This window comes from Labrus mixtus, chromosome 18, assembly GCF_963584025.1.
Source record: "Labrus mixtus chromosome 18, fLabMix1.1, whole genome shotgun sequence".
NCBI classification, from domain to species: domain Eukaryota; kingdom Metazoa; phylum Chordata; class Actinopteri; order Labriformes; family Labridae; genus Labrus; species Labrus mixtus.
The window spans coordinates 18,022,538-18,041,790 of record NC_083629.1 but is presented as its reverse complement, the minus strand read 5'-3'; the positions used below and the strand labels follow the sequence as shown (position 1 = coordinate 18,041,790).

General features: G+C 40.2%; 2 protein-coding genes across 2 annotated transcripts in view; one reads left to right on the top strand and one right to left on the bottom strand.

The window, feature by feature from the left end:
• Positions 1–19,253, bottom strand: part of crip2 (cysteine-rich protein 2) — a 517,344-nt gene that overhangs the window by 404,411 nt on the left and 93,680 nt on the right. The gene's annotated exons all lie outside the window — the stretch shown is intronic.
• Positions 1–19,253, top strand: part of slc25a21 (solute carrier family 25 member 21) — a 96,049-nt gene that overhangs the window by 69,254 nt on the left and 7,542 nt on the right. Inside the window, exons 4-6 of the mRNA XM_061062971.1 lie at positions 6,923–7,006; positions 16,727–16,793; positions 17,562–17,621. Coding sequence (XP_060918954.1) covers positions 6,923–7,006; positions 16,727–16,793; positions 17,562–17,621 — 211 coding nt within the window. The remainder of the gene's footprint in view (positions 1–6,922; positions 7,007–16,726; positions 16,794–17,561; positions 17,622–19,253) is intronic.

Here is a 19,253-nt window from a genome sequence, read left to right as displayed (position 1 = left end):
GCCTCTTCTTTAGTTAAAATAAACCAGAATATAAAGTAACAGCAATAATGGCAAGTTGTTTAATTTGGATCATTTCTTTTGAATTTGTAGCTTGTTGAGCGATTATGTAATAGTTCCAACTTAATCCCATTGTACATATGTTCTCAAAGGTTTGTATCTAATCATGCGATTCTTTAAATCTATTGTATGACATGGCTGTCAGAATTCTTGCAAACCACTAAGTAAAGCATGATTAGAAAAACCTGGTGCTGGCCCTTGCTCGTGGTCCCACTCAGGGGTCTTGAAAGTGATCTTTGATGAGGTCCTTGACAGATGACGTCCAGTCTGTTAGGGGAAAACATGACAGCGCTGAGGATGGCCCAAAGGCTTCAAACCCCCCCCCCCCCCCCCCCCTCCTCCCACCTCCCACCTCTACCTCCGTTTGCCCCCAACTGCTTGGTGAACCCCGGTGCACTTCTGGAGGAATCCCTGACACAACCCTCAAACAGCAGGGCACAAAGCAGCAGCAGCCTGATAGCTGATCTTTGCTTGTAAAGGAGCAGGCAGGTCAGCGGTCGTCAAGCCGGCTCCTAATCCCCCCGGCGCTGTGAGACTGCAGGGCAAGACTTTACTCACAGTGTAAATCCAAACACATGCTGCATGCGTGTGCAGGATGCACCAAACTCCGTGTGTGCATTGCATCCAGTGCTGATGCATGAGTAAGAGTGAGCTCAGTGGGTAAGGAAGAGAACATGTGAGCGTAGCACAGCAGCATATTTGGAATTATTAAAGAATGTGTTGGATTCCAGTGACACTCTCCTGGAACTCCTTGTGTAACATGTGCAATATAGATAATAAACTTTTTATTTTAGCATTTATTTTTGGGCTTTTTGTGACTTAATTTGAGCAAAGGGACAGTGGATAGAGCAGGAAATCAGGGAGAGAAAGTGGGGAATGACCTGCAGGAAAAGAGCCCATGGTTGGACCTGGGCTGCCAGCTTGAGGACTATAGCCTCTGTACATGGGGTGTGAAAACTAACAGCTAGGCCTCCTCTTAAATTCAAGGTTCTAGTCATCAGTCACAAACTCACAAAGTCAACCCTTGGCTACTACTAAAGGCCAGAAAAGTTGGCCATACATCCAAGATCTCTTCAGTTTGGGCATCCCGTTGGTCCAAGCTGTATGTATTGCATATACCATGAAGCTGATGCTTCTTTCATTTCTTATTCTTGCAATATATTAGAAAAAATAATCTTTCCATTAATTTTAATGTTGTCAGTTGTTTCCACACCTCAATGATTGTGCTATAACTAGCAGTGGCCAATGGATTACTACATTAGAGATTTCACCTATAGATAGGGGAACCCATAAAGCGCAGATGTGCATGTCAGTGTGTATGTCATACTGGAGCACCTGTAATCATTATCAGTGAAGGGGTTCACATTCCAGTACACTAATTACAGAGTGGAGGCATTGTGTGCTTTGATTTCACTAGACCCTGACTGTGCTGCAACCACAGTGCCGCCCCCCTGCTGCCCAATCTCACTCTTTCTTTTGACTTTCAAAACACAGATGCATTTCTGTATATCCATTATCCTGCCACCATCAACACTTTTACAACCTCTAACAAGGAAGTGTTTGCAGTTTAAAATGAGTTGCAACGTCTTCACCCAATTGTGCTTGGACATGTAAGTTTTGTTAAGTACAAAATTGCCTTAACAAATCCTCGGCAGTTTCAAATGACACCACTCTCTATTTTCTACTTGACCTACCCTTTGTTGATGTGATGATCTGTAAAGACAGTGAAGGTTAAACAGACAGTTAAGGGCTCTAAATGGTCCCCGTGCCAATCTGTGCAGTTGAGTTCAGCCTCCCCAAAGCAGTTATCTGTGCATAGTTTCACAAGTTGAGCTCTTGTTCTTGTGGGTGTTGCTATTGCCATTGCTCCTGAACAGAAGGCACACAATTAGGCCATCATTGTAACCTAATTCTTATTAGCTTCATAAAGTAGATTGGCTAACTGGTTTCCCCTATTTTCCAAGAATGTGGAAGCAACAGTGATCGACTGACCACCTTGCCAATACTCAATATGACACACGCATTTGACTGAGATCCCTTTGAGCCATGAATGGTTGGTTGGTGGTTTTTCTACACTATTCCAACCACTCTGTTTTATTTAGAGGTAAAAGATATAATAATGTCTTTATAAGGCAAACTCCAAAACACATGAAGTTATCCATGTTTTTACAGGATGAAGAATACAAACCAGAGCTGAAATTGCCCATTTTAAAGCACCAATAAGGCCTCTGTAAAATCTAATTTGTTTCCAGCAGCAGTGGAGGTTTTTTTGGCTTCTAAAACAGAGTTGTAAGTCTTGGTCTCTCAAAACTGGGCAAAGAAAAGATGGTGCAGCGTAGTAATACTTAATCTCGGGTTTCTCTCTGGCAGTTGTCTTCTGTCTGGAGCTCACTCTGTTATGTTTCCTGCTGTCAGGGGAGCCTACAAAATCTAGCAGCATCCCCTCACATCAAAGTAACTATAACTGTCGTGGACCAGGACGAGTCTATCACCAGGTAGTCCTGACCTCTCTTGCACGGCATGCTATCCTTTTGTCATGGCTTCTTTCCAGCTTTGGATTTGGTCTTTCTACTTTATTGAAATTGTGAATCAGTATTGTCCTTTCATTTTTAGAGAAAAGTCCTATATGAAGTACTTGCAGGCCTGTAAGTTTTTATGTTACTTTATATCTATTATACAGTTTTATACGTATGCTATAATTAAAATTAATGCTCGAACATTAGCACCATCATTTCCCTTAACAGTGTTTGGCAGAGGTTAAGAGACCCCAGTTTAAACACCCGAGAAATCCTTTCAGTTATGTAACCGCTTACTGGAAATGTCGACTAGACTTTTTCCACCTATCTGCTCCACTTCAGCATTAGTGGCTTTCTAAATTGCTACAGTCCACCCCAACATGTAGAGTGATCTGTCAGTCAACCAGAAGTCTGTAATGCTCTAAACATTTGAGTCTCTGCCTTTTCCCTGGGCCTGCCTACCCTGTCCTCTTGCTGTTTTATGCGGCTCTTTTCCTGCTCTTTCACGTTAACACAGCCTGATCTTGGGTCACAGAGGTCAAAGTATATGATCAGACATCTGGACTAGTCCCAACATCACCATAGGGAATCAGAGGAGTGAGTTTTATCGGCGTAAGAAAGAAAACTCTGAGGAGACTGGTAGTTAAAAGGGCGATGACATCCCTCAGAGTTACTTTTTATTCCTTATTCACACCAAAGCGTGCTTTGTAACCTGGATTGTGGTTTGGTGGGTTTCTGGTGCTGGTGGAACCCAACCTGGCCTGATACAGATCTAGCTTTGGTAGCCTGCGGTGTCATAGCGCCAACGGTTTATCACTTCCCCTTTGCTCCCATCTTGCATCTTCTTACTGGGACTTTACTTTCCTATTCCTCCCTCCAAAGGTCTGTCTTTATTGGCCTCCTCCTGCTACGCTCAAATGCTTTTTCCTTGAAGTTTTGTCGTAGATTCATTCTATCAAAACTTTGTGTTCCTTGCTCTTGGTTTTTTTGCGGGATAAGGGACATTTTAATAGTTTCTCAATTGGATTGAAGAAGGAGATTTTTTTTCTCCAAAGTTATTTACAATAAAAGCAAAAAATTTAAATAGTAGCAGGAACAATAAATCAACTAAAATGTTGGGATGTATCCCATTAAACATACAACAAGGAGCATGTTTGGTGCTACACTGAAAGATTTCAAATGTTATACTCTTTGTTACTTTTCATTATTGAAACAAGCTTTTAGTCAGTGAAAGTAAGTCAGCTCTGTTGTCAAATACAGTGACTTGTCAAATCTAAAGCCACTGGATCCAAAGGGGAACCTTAAATTTTCGGGTCATGCTGCTTTACCCTGGAGCACTACTGGATGGCTTAAGTCACAATTGGCCACATTTGCCATGTTGGACCATTAGGTCGGAAAAGTGCTCTTAAATTCATGTACCAATGCAATGGCCTTCTACCATCTTTATGATCCTGCTCATTAAAATTAATCGTCAGGCTGTAAAAGAAGATTTCCCCTTTATTTTGCCTTCTGGATTGTCTTCTGCGCTTCAGATCTTACATGAGAAATTGTGGTACTTTCATCCTTTTCCCCCCTTGGTGATTCAGTTCTGCTTTTTCTTAAATCATATATTTTGTCTGCTTTTTTTTTTTGTCAACGCATTCCTAGAGGGAAGGCATGAATAGATCAAGGCTCTCACTGTAGCAACCAGTCCAAATACACAGCAACAAACATAAATCATAGTGTTCATACTTGGAGAAACTTGCCCTCTCTGAAATATCGCTATTTAATAGATAGCACAAGATAACTACCCGTTGTAGATTAGGCCATTACATCTCTATATCGGGTTATACGGTATGTCAATCTGTCTAAAGGGCTTTAAATAAGATTTCACCTCAGCCTCATTATACCTTAAATCTTAAAGTGAGCAAGTCATCAAAATGTTAGTGCCACTGATGAAATACTCTTCATTTAATAGAGCATATTTTTAAGAGATCGCCTAAAAGCATGGCCTGCCTCTTTTAAAAGAAACCCCGACAAGCCTCCGCCTTTTGATCAACTACAAAAAACTTTACCCCCTTCCATAGGTATTTTTTAACACCATCATTAATGAGCCCCACCTTAACATCTCGTCCTCTAAGAGGTGACAGCCCGTCTTGTTGGTCCACAGTATGAGCCCATTACCACTGGGGTCTGCTAGCGAACACGGCCTTGCAAGGCCCTCAAACACCGCACTTGTGTCTATAAAAACACAAAGAATGGGGCTCTTGCCTGCCATACCGCCCTCATTTACCTTTTTGACTTCTTTGTGAACGCCTAGGATTTGTACTTTTATTGGCTCTTGAGGTCAGGTGGACTTGGTCTTGAGAATTATTTACCCCAGAGTGCTAGTCTCATTCACAAAAGCACCGACTTGCCCTCGCCTTCACCCTCACCGCCTCTGGGCCTGTAAAGCTCAAACACTAGAGAAAATGGAAAGGAAGGGAAGAAGGGGTACTGTTGATGAACTCGCAGATCTCATCACCTCAGAGTATACTGAATCTTCAGTTGCTCTTGCCAATGATTGAGGGAGATGCTCTGAGCGGTGGGTTTTTAAGAAGCCCAAGGGTTTTCCTTGGCTCTTCTGTCAGCAGAGTTTACGATCCACATGGCTGATTTCCAAGGCCATGAGTCTGCTAGAGCCAAGGAGGCTACCTTTTGCTCTTCTTCAGCTAACCAGTATCTTGTCATTGAGGTCTGCGGAAACTGCAGAAACTAGAGCTTTGTGTCTGTAAAAAACAACTAAAAAAGGACATTAAACTTGAATGGCTCTAAGTCTCATTTTCCCCTGTTGGTCGCTGTGAAGAGAAACATTAGCTGCTTCCTAGCCAGAGGCCTGACAGTTCCCCTGCTGCCACGACTTCTTCAGGTCCTCCATATTATCTCCCACTCCCTGGGCCTTGCTGTTTGGTCCCTGTCTTTTAATGGCAGGGTAGGAGAGGGCCATAAGGAAATGAGGTGACCCCGGGGTCACAAGTGGAGTCAGAAGGCTGGAACCGGACCATGGCCCTGCCAACCTCACTCTCAGGGCATGTTCACATTGAGGCAGGCTAGCAAACGGAGATAGGGGGAGAGTCGTGACAGGGTCCCTTCCATCCTTGACCTCAGTATCATATGCTTTTAATTAAGCCAGATTTGAATATGTTTACAAGCCCCAGTAGTCTTAAATCTTCCAGGTCTTTGGCCCCTTTCCGTACCCCTTATTCCACCATCCCCTCATGCCTCAAGTCATTCTGTTTCTTCTTCTCTTTAATATGGTGTCAGACATCTATTTATTACACTGTTTTAACTGGTTTTCAGGTACAGGTTACAAGCTACTTGGGAATCCACCAAATAGGATTTGAGGGACACCCTGCTAAGATGTTAATCTGTTAGCGATATGAAAGGCCGCTCACCCCACTAAACCCCCCCCCCACTGGAACCCGGGGGCCTTTTATGGCCCCATCAGGCACCCGCATGGACGACTTACTGCTGACCTTGTGACCTGGCAGTTGAAGCCATATGAGGAGGGAATCTTTCTCTTGTCCCCTTTTCTAATAGTCTCTTTATTTCTGCCTCCTGCTATATTGAAAATCACTTATATATTTTATATATGCAGGAAAAAAGTATTCATCAAACAAATATGAATTATACTTTTAAATAATTGTATCTTTCGAATATTGTATTCACTTTTTGGACATCAAATTACTGTATTATGTGATTAGTCAATGTCAATGAACATGGGATCTATGTCAAAGCTGTATTTTTAGTATATAATGAGATATCTTTTCAAAACCTGAAACTCTTTATTTCTACAGGCACCTTTTTATATTCATTTTTCAACCTATCTCGTGTAAAAGATTTACACACAGCTCACTGGCCTTTATTAGGGAGGTACCAGCATGTTTGCTATACAACAAAAAGTCCTTTGACTTTTGCTCCATCTTATTAAAAATTTACACGTAACTCAAGAGCTGTTACAATTGGCTTACTAGCGTGTAAGTAGTCGAAAAGCTTGCTCCAAAAGGCCCTGTCCCAGGGAGTTGGTTGGCTAATTGGATCGGTTGGGTTAAATAAATGTTTGAGTTCTCTCCTGCACGGGGGGGACCTGGTTGTGGTGGGAGCCTCTCATCATAGGAAGAGGAGGAAAAAACAGGATGAAAGAGAGGGGAGGAAAATAAAGGGGGAAATGAGCTCATTTATGATGAGATCAGGTTTGTTGTAAGTGTATTTTACACACAGGTGTTGAAGACAATGAGGAGCACACAAAAAAAAAAACACATTAACCAATGTCAACACAAAATAAATCAAGCTGTTGTATGTTATTTCTTATATAAACTTTGTGTTTGCAGGTTCCAGATCCAGAGGGGCACCAGTGACCCAACAAGCTACAAGAGCCTGGGCGATTGTTTCCGGACCATCTTCCGCAATGAGGGGTAGGTTTTCTAAAGCAGCTGGCAACTAAGGGCCAAAATAACAGGTCATGAGTATGCCATACATTTTATTCCAAGCACAAATGATGCCAGTCCTCCTGTTGTCTGACTGCAGGGAAGGAGCCATTTGTACTTTTTGACCCAGATCTCTCAGTATTAAGTTGGCATTAAATGTATTCAATAACTGAATCAAAAATACTAAGGACTACAGGATTATAATAAGTGAAGTACACCTTTGATAAATAAATGTTCAAAATGTGTTTGTGCCATGACAATGACAGAATCCAAAACTTGTTCAAAATTAATACTTAAAAGTTGACTACTTATTTTGTTTCTAGAACTTTATAGAAGCAGTATGTCACTCCGACGTGTAGCATTTGAAATTGGTACTGCAGTCCAAATTCAAAACATTAGAGAGAGCTGCAATACCATGTCATTATATACCCCTCCATACTGTACCACACAGCACGACACAACACAATATGAAACAATGCACTTTATTTTCTATGACTCAAGTGCTACACACAGTTTATATGTGACGTAATAATCAAATTAGAGCAACAGAAAATAGGGTTATATTGAGAAAAAGTTTACATGAACGAAGGTTAATAGCAAAGGGCAATCCATAGCTGGCAAGCAGTGTCTAATATTACAATGGTACATACCTCTTTCTCTTTGGTAAAAGTATATAATTAGTTGTGGTGCTTCATTTTAATGCGAACAATAATGTTGACAGGGTGGTGTTTTCGCTGAAAATCAGAAAGTGTTTAAGGTTCAAAAGCCTTTAAACTAGGAATGTGTATGTCAGCAGCCTTAATGAATATTTAACAGCAAGCACTCTCATCATTGTACCTCATTTTGGATAGAAGTGTGCCTTTTTTTGGGCTTAAATGTAAAACTTTCCAAATAACAGCAGACGGCCACAGCGTCATTCTCCCTCCTCCTCTGCCTGCCAGTGACAGGACTGTGAGACAGTGCAGGTGTAGGAGAAAGTGGTTACCACTCGCTCTGTTTACGGCGAGTCGACAGCTTTACAGCGGATATAAAGTTGATCTGCTGCGAGGTGTGAGCGAGCACACGTCGAGAGGCCTGCTAGTAACGGTTGGCCGTGGTGTGCTGGTTGTAGCTCAGCAGACACAGCGATCCTGCTACAGTAGCTGTGCCCTCTTCACCCCCCCCCCCCCCCCCCCCCCCCCCCCCCACACACACACACACACACACACACACACACACACAGTCTAACAGGGTGAAATTTAATACCTTTGTGCCTGCATGCTTTCTGGGTGTGTCTTTAGGGAGTAGGTCTGCATGTACTTCCAAAGAAGTCTCTTACACAGTAAAAAGGTTGCCAAATTACACAGCATTTACACCATCAACTATGAGCGCTATTTAAGTAAAGGCTTCCCAGATAAAGCCATGGTATGTGTTGGAGTGTACCCACAGACAGAAGATCCACTTTCTCATTGACCAATTATAACTAACAGTATATTTTTGCTGCAGCTGTAATTATTCCCCAGTAGCACATCCCAGATTACCTCCAGGTCAAACCACTTAGTCATAACTTGTACAAATAGTGTTACAGGCTCCACTGTTGTGAAATTGTTATTAAAAATAAACATCTCCTGTCAGCTGATGCCGGGGCAGAGCCAACACCGGGACTCATTTTCTTTCTGCGGTGATGATAGATGAAACCTGAGCTCTAAGCCTGAGCTCTGTGATTAGATTGAAGAAAAACACAGAAATGTGCACATGTATGACACCATCTTTAAGGCCTGGACACACAAACTATCCCTGAAAACTTTACGCATTACATCCAGATTAATTTTGAGTACTTGTTGCATTGTGAATTATATTTAAAAAAAACTCAACATTGTGTTCTTAATTCTTTAAAATCAGAGTCATTTTTCGAGTGTGAACATGCATACAATTGTCTTTGTGTTTTATGTGCATAAAAGTAAACATAAAAATGTAATAAAAAACGGGACAAAAAGTGAACAGTAGTACTTCTACTGTTAAAGAGACTAATATAGAGCCCGAATAAATTACATCATATAAAAAGATTTTAAATAAAATCTGTTAAATGTATATACATATTTGGCAAGAACTCTGGCATGAAATCATGTAGCGGCGCTGTTAAGTGTGTGACAGTGTGAATCTTGCTCACCAACACTTGGTTGGTGTATTTCCCTACACACCACGCTCCTTTTGCGCCTGGGTGCAGCAGTGTGAGCATGTGTTAAGTGTTTCCGTCTGGAGGGAAACAAAAAGTCTCTATTCTCGAACATTTCTTACCGCTCTGGTATCCATAGGTTAGGTCGAGACCCAGAGCACGGCCACAAGAATACAACAAAGGCACAAGCGTTACAGCAGAACGTGTTTGTACAGTAGATCAATGAATGATGCCTGGAAGTAGAACATGTTCGGTAGGGGGTGGAAGGTAGGGGGTGGGGATCAGCTGAGACCACCCGTGTTAAAAAATATCTACATTCAAGGAAGTGCAGATAAGCGTGTCCACCAGATTACACATGTTTAAGGCAGTGAATCAGGCATTGTTTGTATGAAGCAAGTCTTTAGACTTTTTGATTTTGAGAAACATGCTTATTCACTGTTTGCCTGGATCTACATGTAGTCTTTTCACCTCTGTTTTTAACAAGATGCAACATGTTGATTAGTGAGCTTCAGTGGGTTTTGCAGACGTTTTTTTCTTCTCCTGTTGCCAGTTGTTTCCCCCTTTCTTTTTTTTTCATTCTAAGTGCTTATCTCAGCTAACCAGATGCTGGCTTTGGCTTCATTATAATAGAACAGACATGGATGTTTGTCTTGTCATAAAACTGTCAGCGAGAAAGTTAACAAACATGTTTTACAAAATGTCAAACTATTCATTTGAGAGCACGATTGTTTGAGTAAAACTTTAAATTGTTGAATGAAAGTCCCAGTTTCCACAGAACATGAAATGTATTATATATTATATATAAATATTATGCAAAATCCAGTACAGTAAATGTTTTTTATGATTTATTTCTATGTTATGATGTCCATGATATGCTATAGTATGTTTCATACAGTTTCCATCATGCATGAAGTAAAGAAATCTGTGGATTGTGGCTTCTGGTTGTTCTGCAGTATTATCAGTGACAATGTCAAGGTTATAGTAGACACTGGGAAAGTGAAAATATTTGCAGATGAAGCATGCCGGCTGTTTACATGTTAAAATGTTCTCTGGGGTGGCTCATATTTCCCACAGGTTACCTCGTTGCAGTGTTGTGAAAATAAGCAGGCGTGCTGCATACAGTCATTTTACTCTGCAAATCCATCATGTACTGTTCAAAGAGTCAGAATTAGTGTCTGATTAATAACATCAGCTGGTTTATAATCAGTCCTGTGTGTGGGTATAGTTCTGTCAGTGCCACGCTCCTCTCCAGATGGATGGAGGCTGTTAAAAAAGGAAAGGTTTATGAAAATGAAGGACAAATCATTTACACACACACACTACACACACACACCACACACACCACACACATCCATCCGACCCCCTCTTCCCGCACCTTGTGTTAGGAGGTCATTTGTTTAGGAAAGCCAAAAAGGGACTTAATGTGTACTTTACATTGGAAATCAAATTAGGATTCAAATGATGGCTACTCACTAGAAGCCATATTTGTTCTGTAACAAATTTCACTCCCTCTTCATCACCTGGCGGCTGCCCAGCCTGACCGCACCCGGGAAAGCTGTGGCCGGTATTTGCATGGACAAAGAGAGCAGAGGGGAGGCTCTTCCGTCTCACTGAAATAACTTATTTACACAAACAATAGGAGGGATGAATTTAAAGAGGGTTCTTCCTTGGCCATAATCCCTTCCTCCAGCATTTTTTATTATGTTGATGGCTTGATTACCCTGAGCCAGTACAGTTCAGCTGTGGGGCAAATAGGTTGGCTCTGTCACCTGATGACAAGTGTTTTGATAATTAGTTGTGATTCATTGCTGTCAGCCGGACTTCTCAGGTATTGTATCAAAGTTTAATGTCCTGTACACCTCGGGATATATTCACCTGAAATTAATGCCAGCAGCAAAAATATTTACACTTGGACCAAATCAACCAAGATCATCTATGTTGACTTGTAGAGAGTGTTGTCACAACAGGGCTGGTGCCAGCATTCACAAGATACAGTCGGTCACGCCACATTGTCCTCTTTTTCCACAGACCTGTGTTCACTATCAACATTCACTCCCTCATACTTTGTCTCTCTGTTACCTGACAAGTGGAAGGGGAGGCCCTTTTCATAACTGCCATTAGCACATTTATGGATACATTACGCATCTTTTGCCACTTTTCTGTTGACATTCAGTTAGAATGTTACCATGCACGATTAAGTTGAGCACCGGTTAAAGCTTGATTAGTCTGTTAATTGGACCAGTGTCCTTTTCCTGGTATGCAAGCACTGAGGGAGAATCGGTTTATTTAAGGAAGTTTGTCCGACACCGCTGTGCTAGGTGGCGATATATCCCCTTTCGGCTAGTTTCTCTCTATCTTTTTCTGCTTGACACATTTACATCCAGAGGTGGGCACAGTCGATCAAAATGTTAACTGTTCATTAGCAGTTAATAAGTTAATTGATTAACTAAAGTTAACATTAACCGGTATTATCAGAAAAGAACAAAAACATCTGCTTTTTGCTATGTCAATAGATTTGAATTCTAAAGAGACCCTGAAGACTCAAAGTTACATGTCTGTATTCAAAAATCTATATTGTTTTTTTACCACCAACATCAATGTTAAGAATTCATTTGTTATTGATAATTATCAGCGTTAATTTTTTTCCGACGTGTGCCAAGCTTTGAATATGTCACATTCCAAAGAATTGACAAACTAGTTAGCAAGTGGCAAACTGGTTGTCTTATGGTAACTAACTGCTTCAGCTGACACAACAAAACCTTTCATCTCGTCTGTTTTAAAAAGCTTGGATCTGGCTCTAGTACTCGACATGTTGATACCTTCGTCTTGTTTTCTTCACAGCTTTCTTCTATGCATGGCGTGGCAACTGTGGAGCATGCACAGAATCCTTAGGCCAGTTTGGATCTGATTTAAGGTATACATTCCAGAGTAAATCGACTCCTTACCACACCATCTAGATGCGTTAGTCTGACTGAGAAATTCAGCTCAGTACGATTTTAGTCAAGCTGACATGTTTTATAAAAGTCTGGATATATTTGAACCAACACAATTGGTCTAACTTCTTTTGTTTATGTAAACCTACTGAGTGCTTTTAAATTGTTGATTGAAAATATTTCAGTCATGTATACTTCCTGAAATAGCAGTACTAAAAAACATTTAATGCCAAGTACATTAACCCAGAGTTTATATTTGAACCTCTTTCATCAATTTAATTATTAAAGGTGCCATATTATGCTTTTTCTGGTTTTATATGCTCTTTAGTGTGTTTTCCAAGTGTCCTGTGCATGTTTAGGCACATCTATGTGCAAAAATTCAAAGTCTGCGGAAACGCGGCTTCTCCTACGTCCTCCTGTTAGCTGTAGCATTAGCTGCATGTAACGCTCGGTTCTAGCCCCCCTTGATAAAAAATGTGTCAGTGCGGCGTCATTGTCAGTGTGAGATCACTGATCTAAGCCCATTGGCTCGTTGTGACAAGCCCAGCAGCTCATGTTGAAATTTCCGAGAAGCGTGCTGAGCAACTGACCAATAACGACAGAGCGGATCGGCAGACCAATCAGAGCAGACTTGGCCCACGTGGGGTCTAACAGTGTGGGCTCAACAGAGTGCAGCTGACGGACTCAGAGCGTAGAGGGAGCAAGGAGGAGCAGTACATGAAAACAGACACTTTTTTCGGACTTTAGCTATTGTGAACGTACAAAAGTAGGAACATAGATTAAATATACGAACCCTAAAAAGGGCATAATATGGGCTCTTTAACTGCCATTAACCGTCAGCTGAAGCAACAATTGGACTCGCGCCAATTTTTTGTTTGCTTATGTTTTCAGCATATATAGGAATCCAGTTTCAATAATGACAAATGAGTTGTCTAAACAAAGCAGTAAGACAACAGAAAAGGTGTGAAGAGAATAATCAACAAAAAACAGATCAACCCATCTCAGCCATTTTTCAGAAACTATGAGCAAACAAATATAAAGCAATGTGACAAATCTTAGCACAATAGTTTATTTACAAATGAAAGATAACATTAGCACCATTTGTAGGATCCAAATGTATGAATGGCTTATATTTGCCTCTATATTATGTAACCATGAGGTGTAATTGTGTTTAAAAAATGCACCAGGGTGGAGATCGTTATTACACCTATCATACCTGGAACACATTAATTAGCTCTAAAAGACAGTGATAGATGATGTTGTGTTTACTCTTTCACTTTCTTAAAGATTTAGACCTGTTGTACCTGTTTCACTTCGCCTGACAATCCCCTTGAAACAACATTTAGGAATGAGAGCAGAGATGTTGTTTGCTGCTGCTGGGACAGTTTGATATCTTTACTCATCCGGTGTGACTTTCAGCCAAAGACTTATTTTCTGTTTAGGTGGAGTTTGAGATATATGGTTCGAACAAAAATTGAGAAAAAAAACATTTCAGATAAGTACCTGTATACCTGTAATTTGTATTCGATTGACAACTTAGCTGAAGTCCTTTCCCCAGCCTGCTGCTGACTTCACGAGTTCACACAATGAACTACTCAACCCATATTTTCTTTATATTGAAAAGTTGGCAATATGCACATGTACACACGTCTCTAGTGTATGTATAGGAAACATGCCTCATGGCGTCTTTGCAAAACAAAAAAAACATACTATCTGCTTAAAAGTATAAATGATATCAAAGACTATCCAGGTGTCTGGGCTAAACCTTTATTATGCTAATGATGGATATATCAACAGACCATGTTTGAAGACCTTTTTTAAGAGCAACCGTATGTTCCTCTCTTGTTACTTTTCCCTGATTTAACAATTTCAATAAAGCTACTCTTTCATACATCAAACAAGTGTGAACAAATATTCAACTAATTACTCATCTTTGAACAAAACCCTGTGCAAGTCTGTGAACCATTTTTGAAGTTATATACCATTTTGCAAAAGACCACTCCCCTTACCATCTCTTTCAGCCATGTGGCTAGAAAACACCACAGACTGTATATTAGGATGGACGCAGAAACATCTGCCTGTAAGTGAAACTACAATATTATGAGCTCCGCCTGCTGACTGACTGCACTACAGGTCATAAACCCCACCTCCTCTGTGAGAACTGACGGGACATGGATTACTAACAATAAGTCAAAATACACATCAAATCCATTTTTGTCAAACCCAGAGCCTTTACTGATATAACTTTTCTTTCATTTTTCTTTATAGTTTAGTTAGATTAGTTATTTGATGCAACAAAAGCAGATGAAATATGATTTGCAGCTCTGTTGACAAATGTGGTTCCTTGCAGAGTAGATGAAGAAAGGCGAGATAAAACTTAACAAAAACTATCAATACACTCAATGAACTTTCCATGACAGTGACTGTCTGCTTTAAACTGACTAACAGACTGTACCCACCTGAGGGATTGTTATTCGATTAGCGTAAGGGGCATAATGTCAACTAACTCTCTTCTGCGTATATCTTGCCTGCGTAATTATGTTACCAGAGCAATATGTCAGCCCCCAACACAGGGGTGTTTGGGCTTCACATTTTGTACAGAGGAGGGAGAAGGAGATGTGCTGTCCATATTAATATACAGTCAATGGAAAACATAACTCCCCTTCATAAATTCACACTTGACTTCCATGCCATATTTCAGTGACCTAGGTCAAAATCTGTCCCTTGAAGACATTTTTTGAACAGATTGAGGGACATATCAAGCGGTTGGTTGCTACTAAAAATGTCACGTGGCATAAAATCTGTCATTATTAATAAATACGTGATTTATTTGATATTAATTGTTCCCCTAATAATAAATGAGATTATGAAGCCTTTGAAACAGAAGGTCAATACGATATTTGTGAACATTTAAGAAACATGGAATTACTTGTTCTGTCTGTGTTTTCTCTGTACACGTTAGAGACTTAAACAAGCTTACCAGACTGTCCAGTTACTGTGTAAATACACCTCATGAAATGGATTGCCTACAAAATAAAGCCTGTATTAAATGTAGGTAAACACCCCTGTATACATAACTCACTGTATCATTTTGTTATTTTTCCTGCCTACAAGTGTGCTTTAAATCACAGCTGGACGTATGATGGAGGAAAGGAAAACTACCAAATTGACTTAAATTATCCAGCTACCGTCTATAGAAACATCCAGTATATCAAACGCTGAAATAAACTCTTAAATCATTTCCTCTACAGATTCCTTGAGAAGTTGTCTGCCATGGTTTGCGGTTTGAAAACATATCTCTGCAGTTATGTTGCCAAACAGCAGCAATTAACTTTCTGTTTCCACTTTGTATCCTTGGTATAAGTTCTGCTGTCTATATGGTCAGACATTTGGTTTCTGGAGTAAGTGTCATGTAAATAGACAGACGAAAACTGTTCAAAGGAAACATGTTTTTATGTCTTCTAAAGAGGATGTTTCATGTCTGAGACAAAGCAACCCTAATTATGTCATTTTGGTTATCTCAGCTCGTGTTTTGAAACCTCTAACATACTACAGAAAGCCTAAAAACTGTGGGGGTGGAGTGTAGAAGACACGGGTGTTTACTAGACAAGCAGGACCTTAAAAACATTTTATGGGTTGCATGATGGGAGATGTGAAATCCAGCTTTTTAGAGCTTGACACCATTTACTCTTAGCCTTTTCTGTCCTGATTCTCACAGTGCAGACTTTACTCTACGGGTAAGATTTGTATTTTAACGAACCGGTTTATGTTTTAAGAGGGAAAAAAAATGCTGAATGTCTTTACTGTTGCTTTTAAAGTGTACCCTTGCAAATAATTGCAAATGTTTAATCATACTTAAGGCCAAAAAATCCCACAAAGACAAAAAATGTGGCAGGGTATATTGTAGCAACTATAATAAAAAAAATGCTCCTAAGAAAGTATGTTGGCTTGTTACTCTTAATGCATTCTGAACAATACATTGTAAGCTTCAGGTTTTTTAAAGGGTTTTGGTGAGCTTTCGGCTGCTAGGCTAGTTAGCTAGTTCCCACATCCAGTTCAACCTAACACATAGAAGTTTTGTGGGACTAATACAGACAACAAAGCATTAAAGGGATATATTCTGACATAAAAGTTATACTACTAAAAACAGAAAATAAAATGCTGTGTATCAACTAAAATAGTTAAGTTGGTTGAACAATTATGGCCAGAGGTTGTTTTAAAAACAAATTACGTAAATGTCCAAAGGGTTAAAAAAAAAAAAAAAGTGCACTGACTTCCGGCGATGCTGTATGAGTCACGATGTAAGTTTAAAAGACAATGATAACAATTCATGGGTATTGAGAACCACTGTTCAGTCTGTTACATTTGTATGCTTTTATACACAGAATATTCCCGCCATCTTGTTTGTTTATAAAAATGCTTACTTCTGAATGCAGTCAGTCACTGTGAGCAATACCGACCTATATCCGTCAGAGCATGATAAGTATGAGACTGGAGAATTGGATAATGTTGGATTTTATTGCAAAGAAAATTATTTAATTTATTATCAAAATATGTTACAAAGCTGTTGTTACCGTCATCAGATTAGTTTATGTGCCTTCTTATTATCTGTCTTTACAGAGTATTTGGTTTCTACAAAGGAATCCTGCCTCCCATTGTGGCAGAGACACCAAAGAGAGCAGTCAAGGTGAGATATAAGACGTGCACATTGGCTTATATAAAAACCGCAAAGCGTCTCGAGTAGTTCTGCATGGCTCCGTCTCTGGTTTCACCGGGAGCTGCTCTGCTGCAATATGAAAACACTCTGACCGCAGTTGCTCTAACATGGTACACACATGTTGATTAAACACATGACGCCCTCCGCCTGGTCTGCCTTCTCCTATTTGTTCTGTTGGCCGACCAAATATTGACTTACAAGCATTTACAGCAAGCCTTCCACTGAGCCTCATCTCTTTCTATTTGTTTGTAGGAGGGCTTAGCGTCCCTCACTTCACACTAACATATACATAACATGATGGGGTAACAGAGGGGGGAGGAGGTGTGGAGCTGCTCTGTAATGAGATGCTGGAGAACTTTAAAAATAAGTACTCACACTGAGAAGATGGGGTAATCGCTCACACAGCGAACAAAGCGAGCTGATGGTGAGAACCGTCTGGAGTGAAGAATTAAAGCAAATTAAAGGTCCGATTAAAACGCCTCTGCTGGCGTTTTGCCCTTTGTTCAAATAAACAAATCAGTGGACGTGTCTCCTTTTAAGAGTGTGTGTCAGACTTCTCTCTTTTTCCTGAAAGACTTAATGTTCATGTGCTATTAACGAGTATCAACAAGTCCTCTTTTCCAGCTGATTGTTTTTAACTTTGCTGCTTTAAACTTTGCCTTTATACATGTGTGTGTGTGAGAGATTGTGTAGAGATGTCAGTTTGTAACTTTGTTTATCATGATCATTCCTCTACAGTTTTTCACCTTTGAGCAGTACAAGAAGGCGCTGAATTTGACCCCATTATCTCCTGGTGTGGTGAGTCTTGCGCACTGAAACACCTGAGTACACTCGCACCTGGAAAATAAACACACGTGACACAGGAGCAGGGAAAAGAGTTACACCCAGTGTCAAAAATCAACGTCAAAGGCTGTAAAAACAAAGACAAATGCCAAGAATAATTCAAGTAGCTAAATGATGTAAATTTATTCTGACATTGCAGTTGTGAAATTATGGTTTTCAGTACTGTTTCATGTTGAATACATGAGCAGATTTAGTCACACATTGAAGTGTTTCTGTCTTTTGCCTGTTAACTTCCAAATGCACAACATTCTCTCAGTTTTGTGATTGTTATGGTGAGTATAAAATTGTTGTACTGGAAGCTCTGCCTCCTAAACGGCAGGTCATCTGATAACTGGCAGGATAAGGGGTGACTTCTCAAGAAGGGATTAAGGGAACAGAACCTAGAATAACACTAGAATGATACGTTAAACACAAATGAAAGCATCCTTGATGACTAAGAACATTCAAGTGTATCGCTGATTGTTTAATAAAGATAAAGACTGGACAATCAATCAATCAATTTTTATTTGTATAGCGTCAACTCATAACAAGTGTTATCTCGAGACACTTTACAAAAAGCAGGTAAAATACCTTACTCTTTGTCTGTTAACATTACAAAAGAGCAGGTAAAAAGACCTTACTCATTGTTATGTTACAAAAAGCAGGTAAAAGACCTTACTCATTGTTATGTAAAAAGCAGGTAAAAGACCTTACTTATTGCTATCCATATCCACAATCCATAAACAAACTTGTCGAACCAAATGAAGTACAGGACAGGTGTTGTGTTGATTATTCTGTTAGGGTTTTCCATGATTACCACTGTCAGAGGGATATGAATCATGCGTCCTTACTTCATCAGTTACATTTTGAGGAATTGAGGAATAGAGAGTTGTGCCTCAATGCACACAACGTGTGTGTAGTGAGAGCTCAAAGGGGATGAGCTAGCAGTCAGCCTCATGGCCTCAAGTGGCTACCTGAACCTTTGCTAAATGAGAATGATAGCAGGCAACAGAGCAGCCAATGGAAAAGTTCGGATTCTAGCATTTTGTATGAAGCTAATGTAAGGACATGTGTGGTGATTAGCATGAGTCACTTGACAGAGAAATTAAATCCACTTAAAATATTTCACGCTAATACAGTTTTCACTTGTAAAGTCTATTCCTTAGGAGCTGTACAGTTTTGCGTTCTATCTTTATTATTCCAGTGGTAAATTTAGACAATCTGAAGCATGAAACGCTATTTTGGTTCATCAGTCCCAAGCAACAATTAAAGGTTATTTTAAGGGTGTGGTATGCCTTTATTTAAGAGGACAGGCATGTGGATATAGTAGGAAATAGGGAGAAAAGAGTGAGGAATGACTTGCGGGAAGGGGGTTTAGGGTAGGAGACAAACCCAGGCAGCTCACTTCGAGGACAAAAGCCTCTAGACATGGGGCGTGACCTAACTGCTTGGCCAACCGGCGGCCTGGTGATGCAATGCTTTCCAGCCCTTCCTCATTGCTGAGTTTTCACGGTCCAAACACTTCAATGTGACGTCGCTGTGTGTGTGCATGATGTTTATCATTTCCTGTGCGTCTGATGCTTCCACATTAAAAAAGCTGCCTCATTA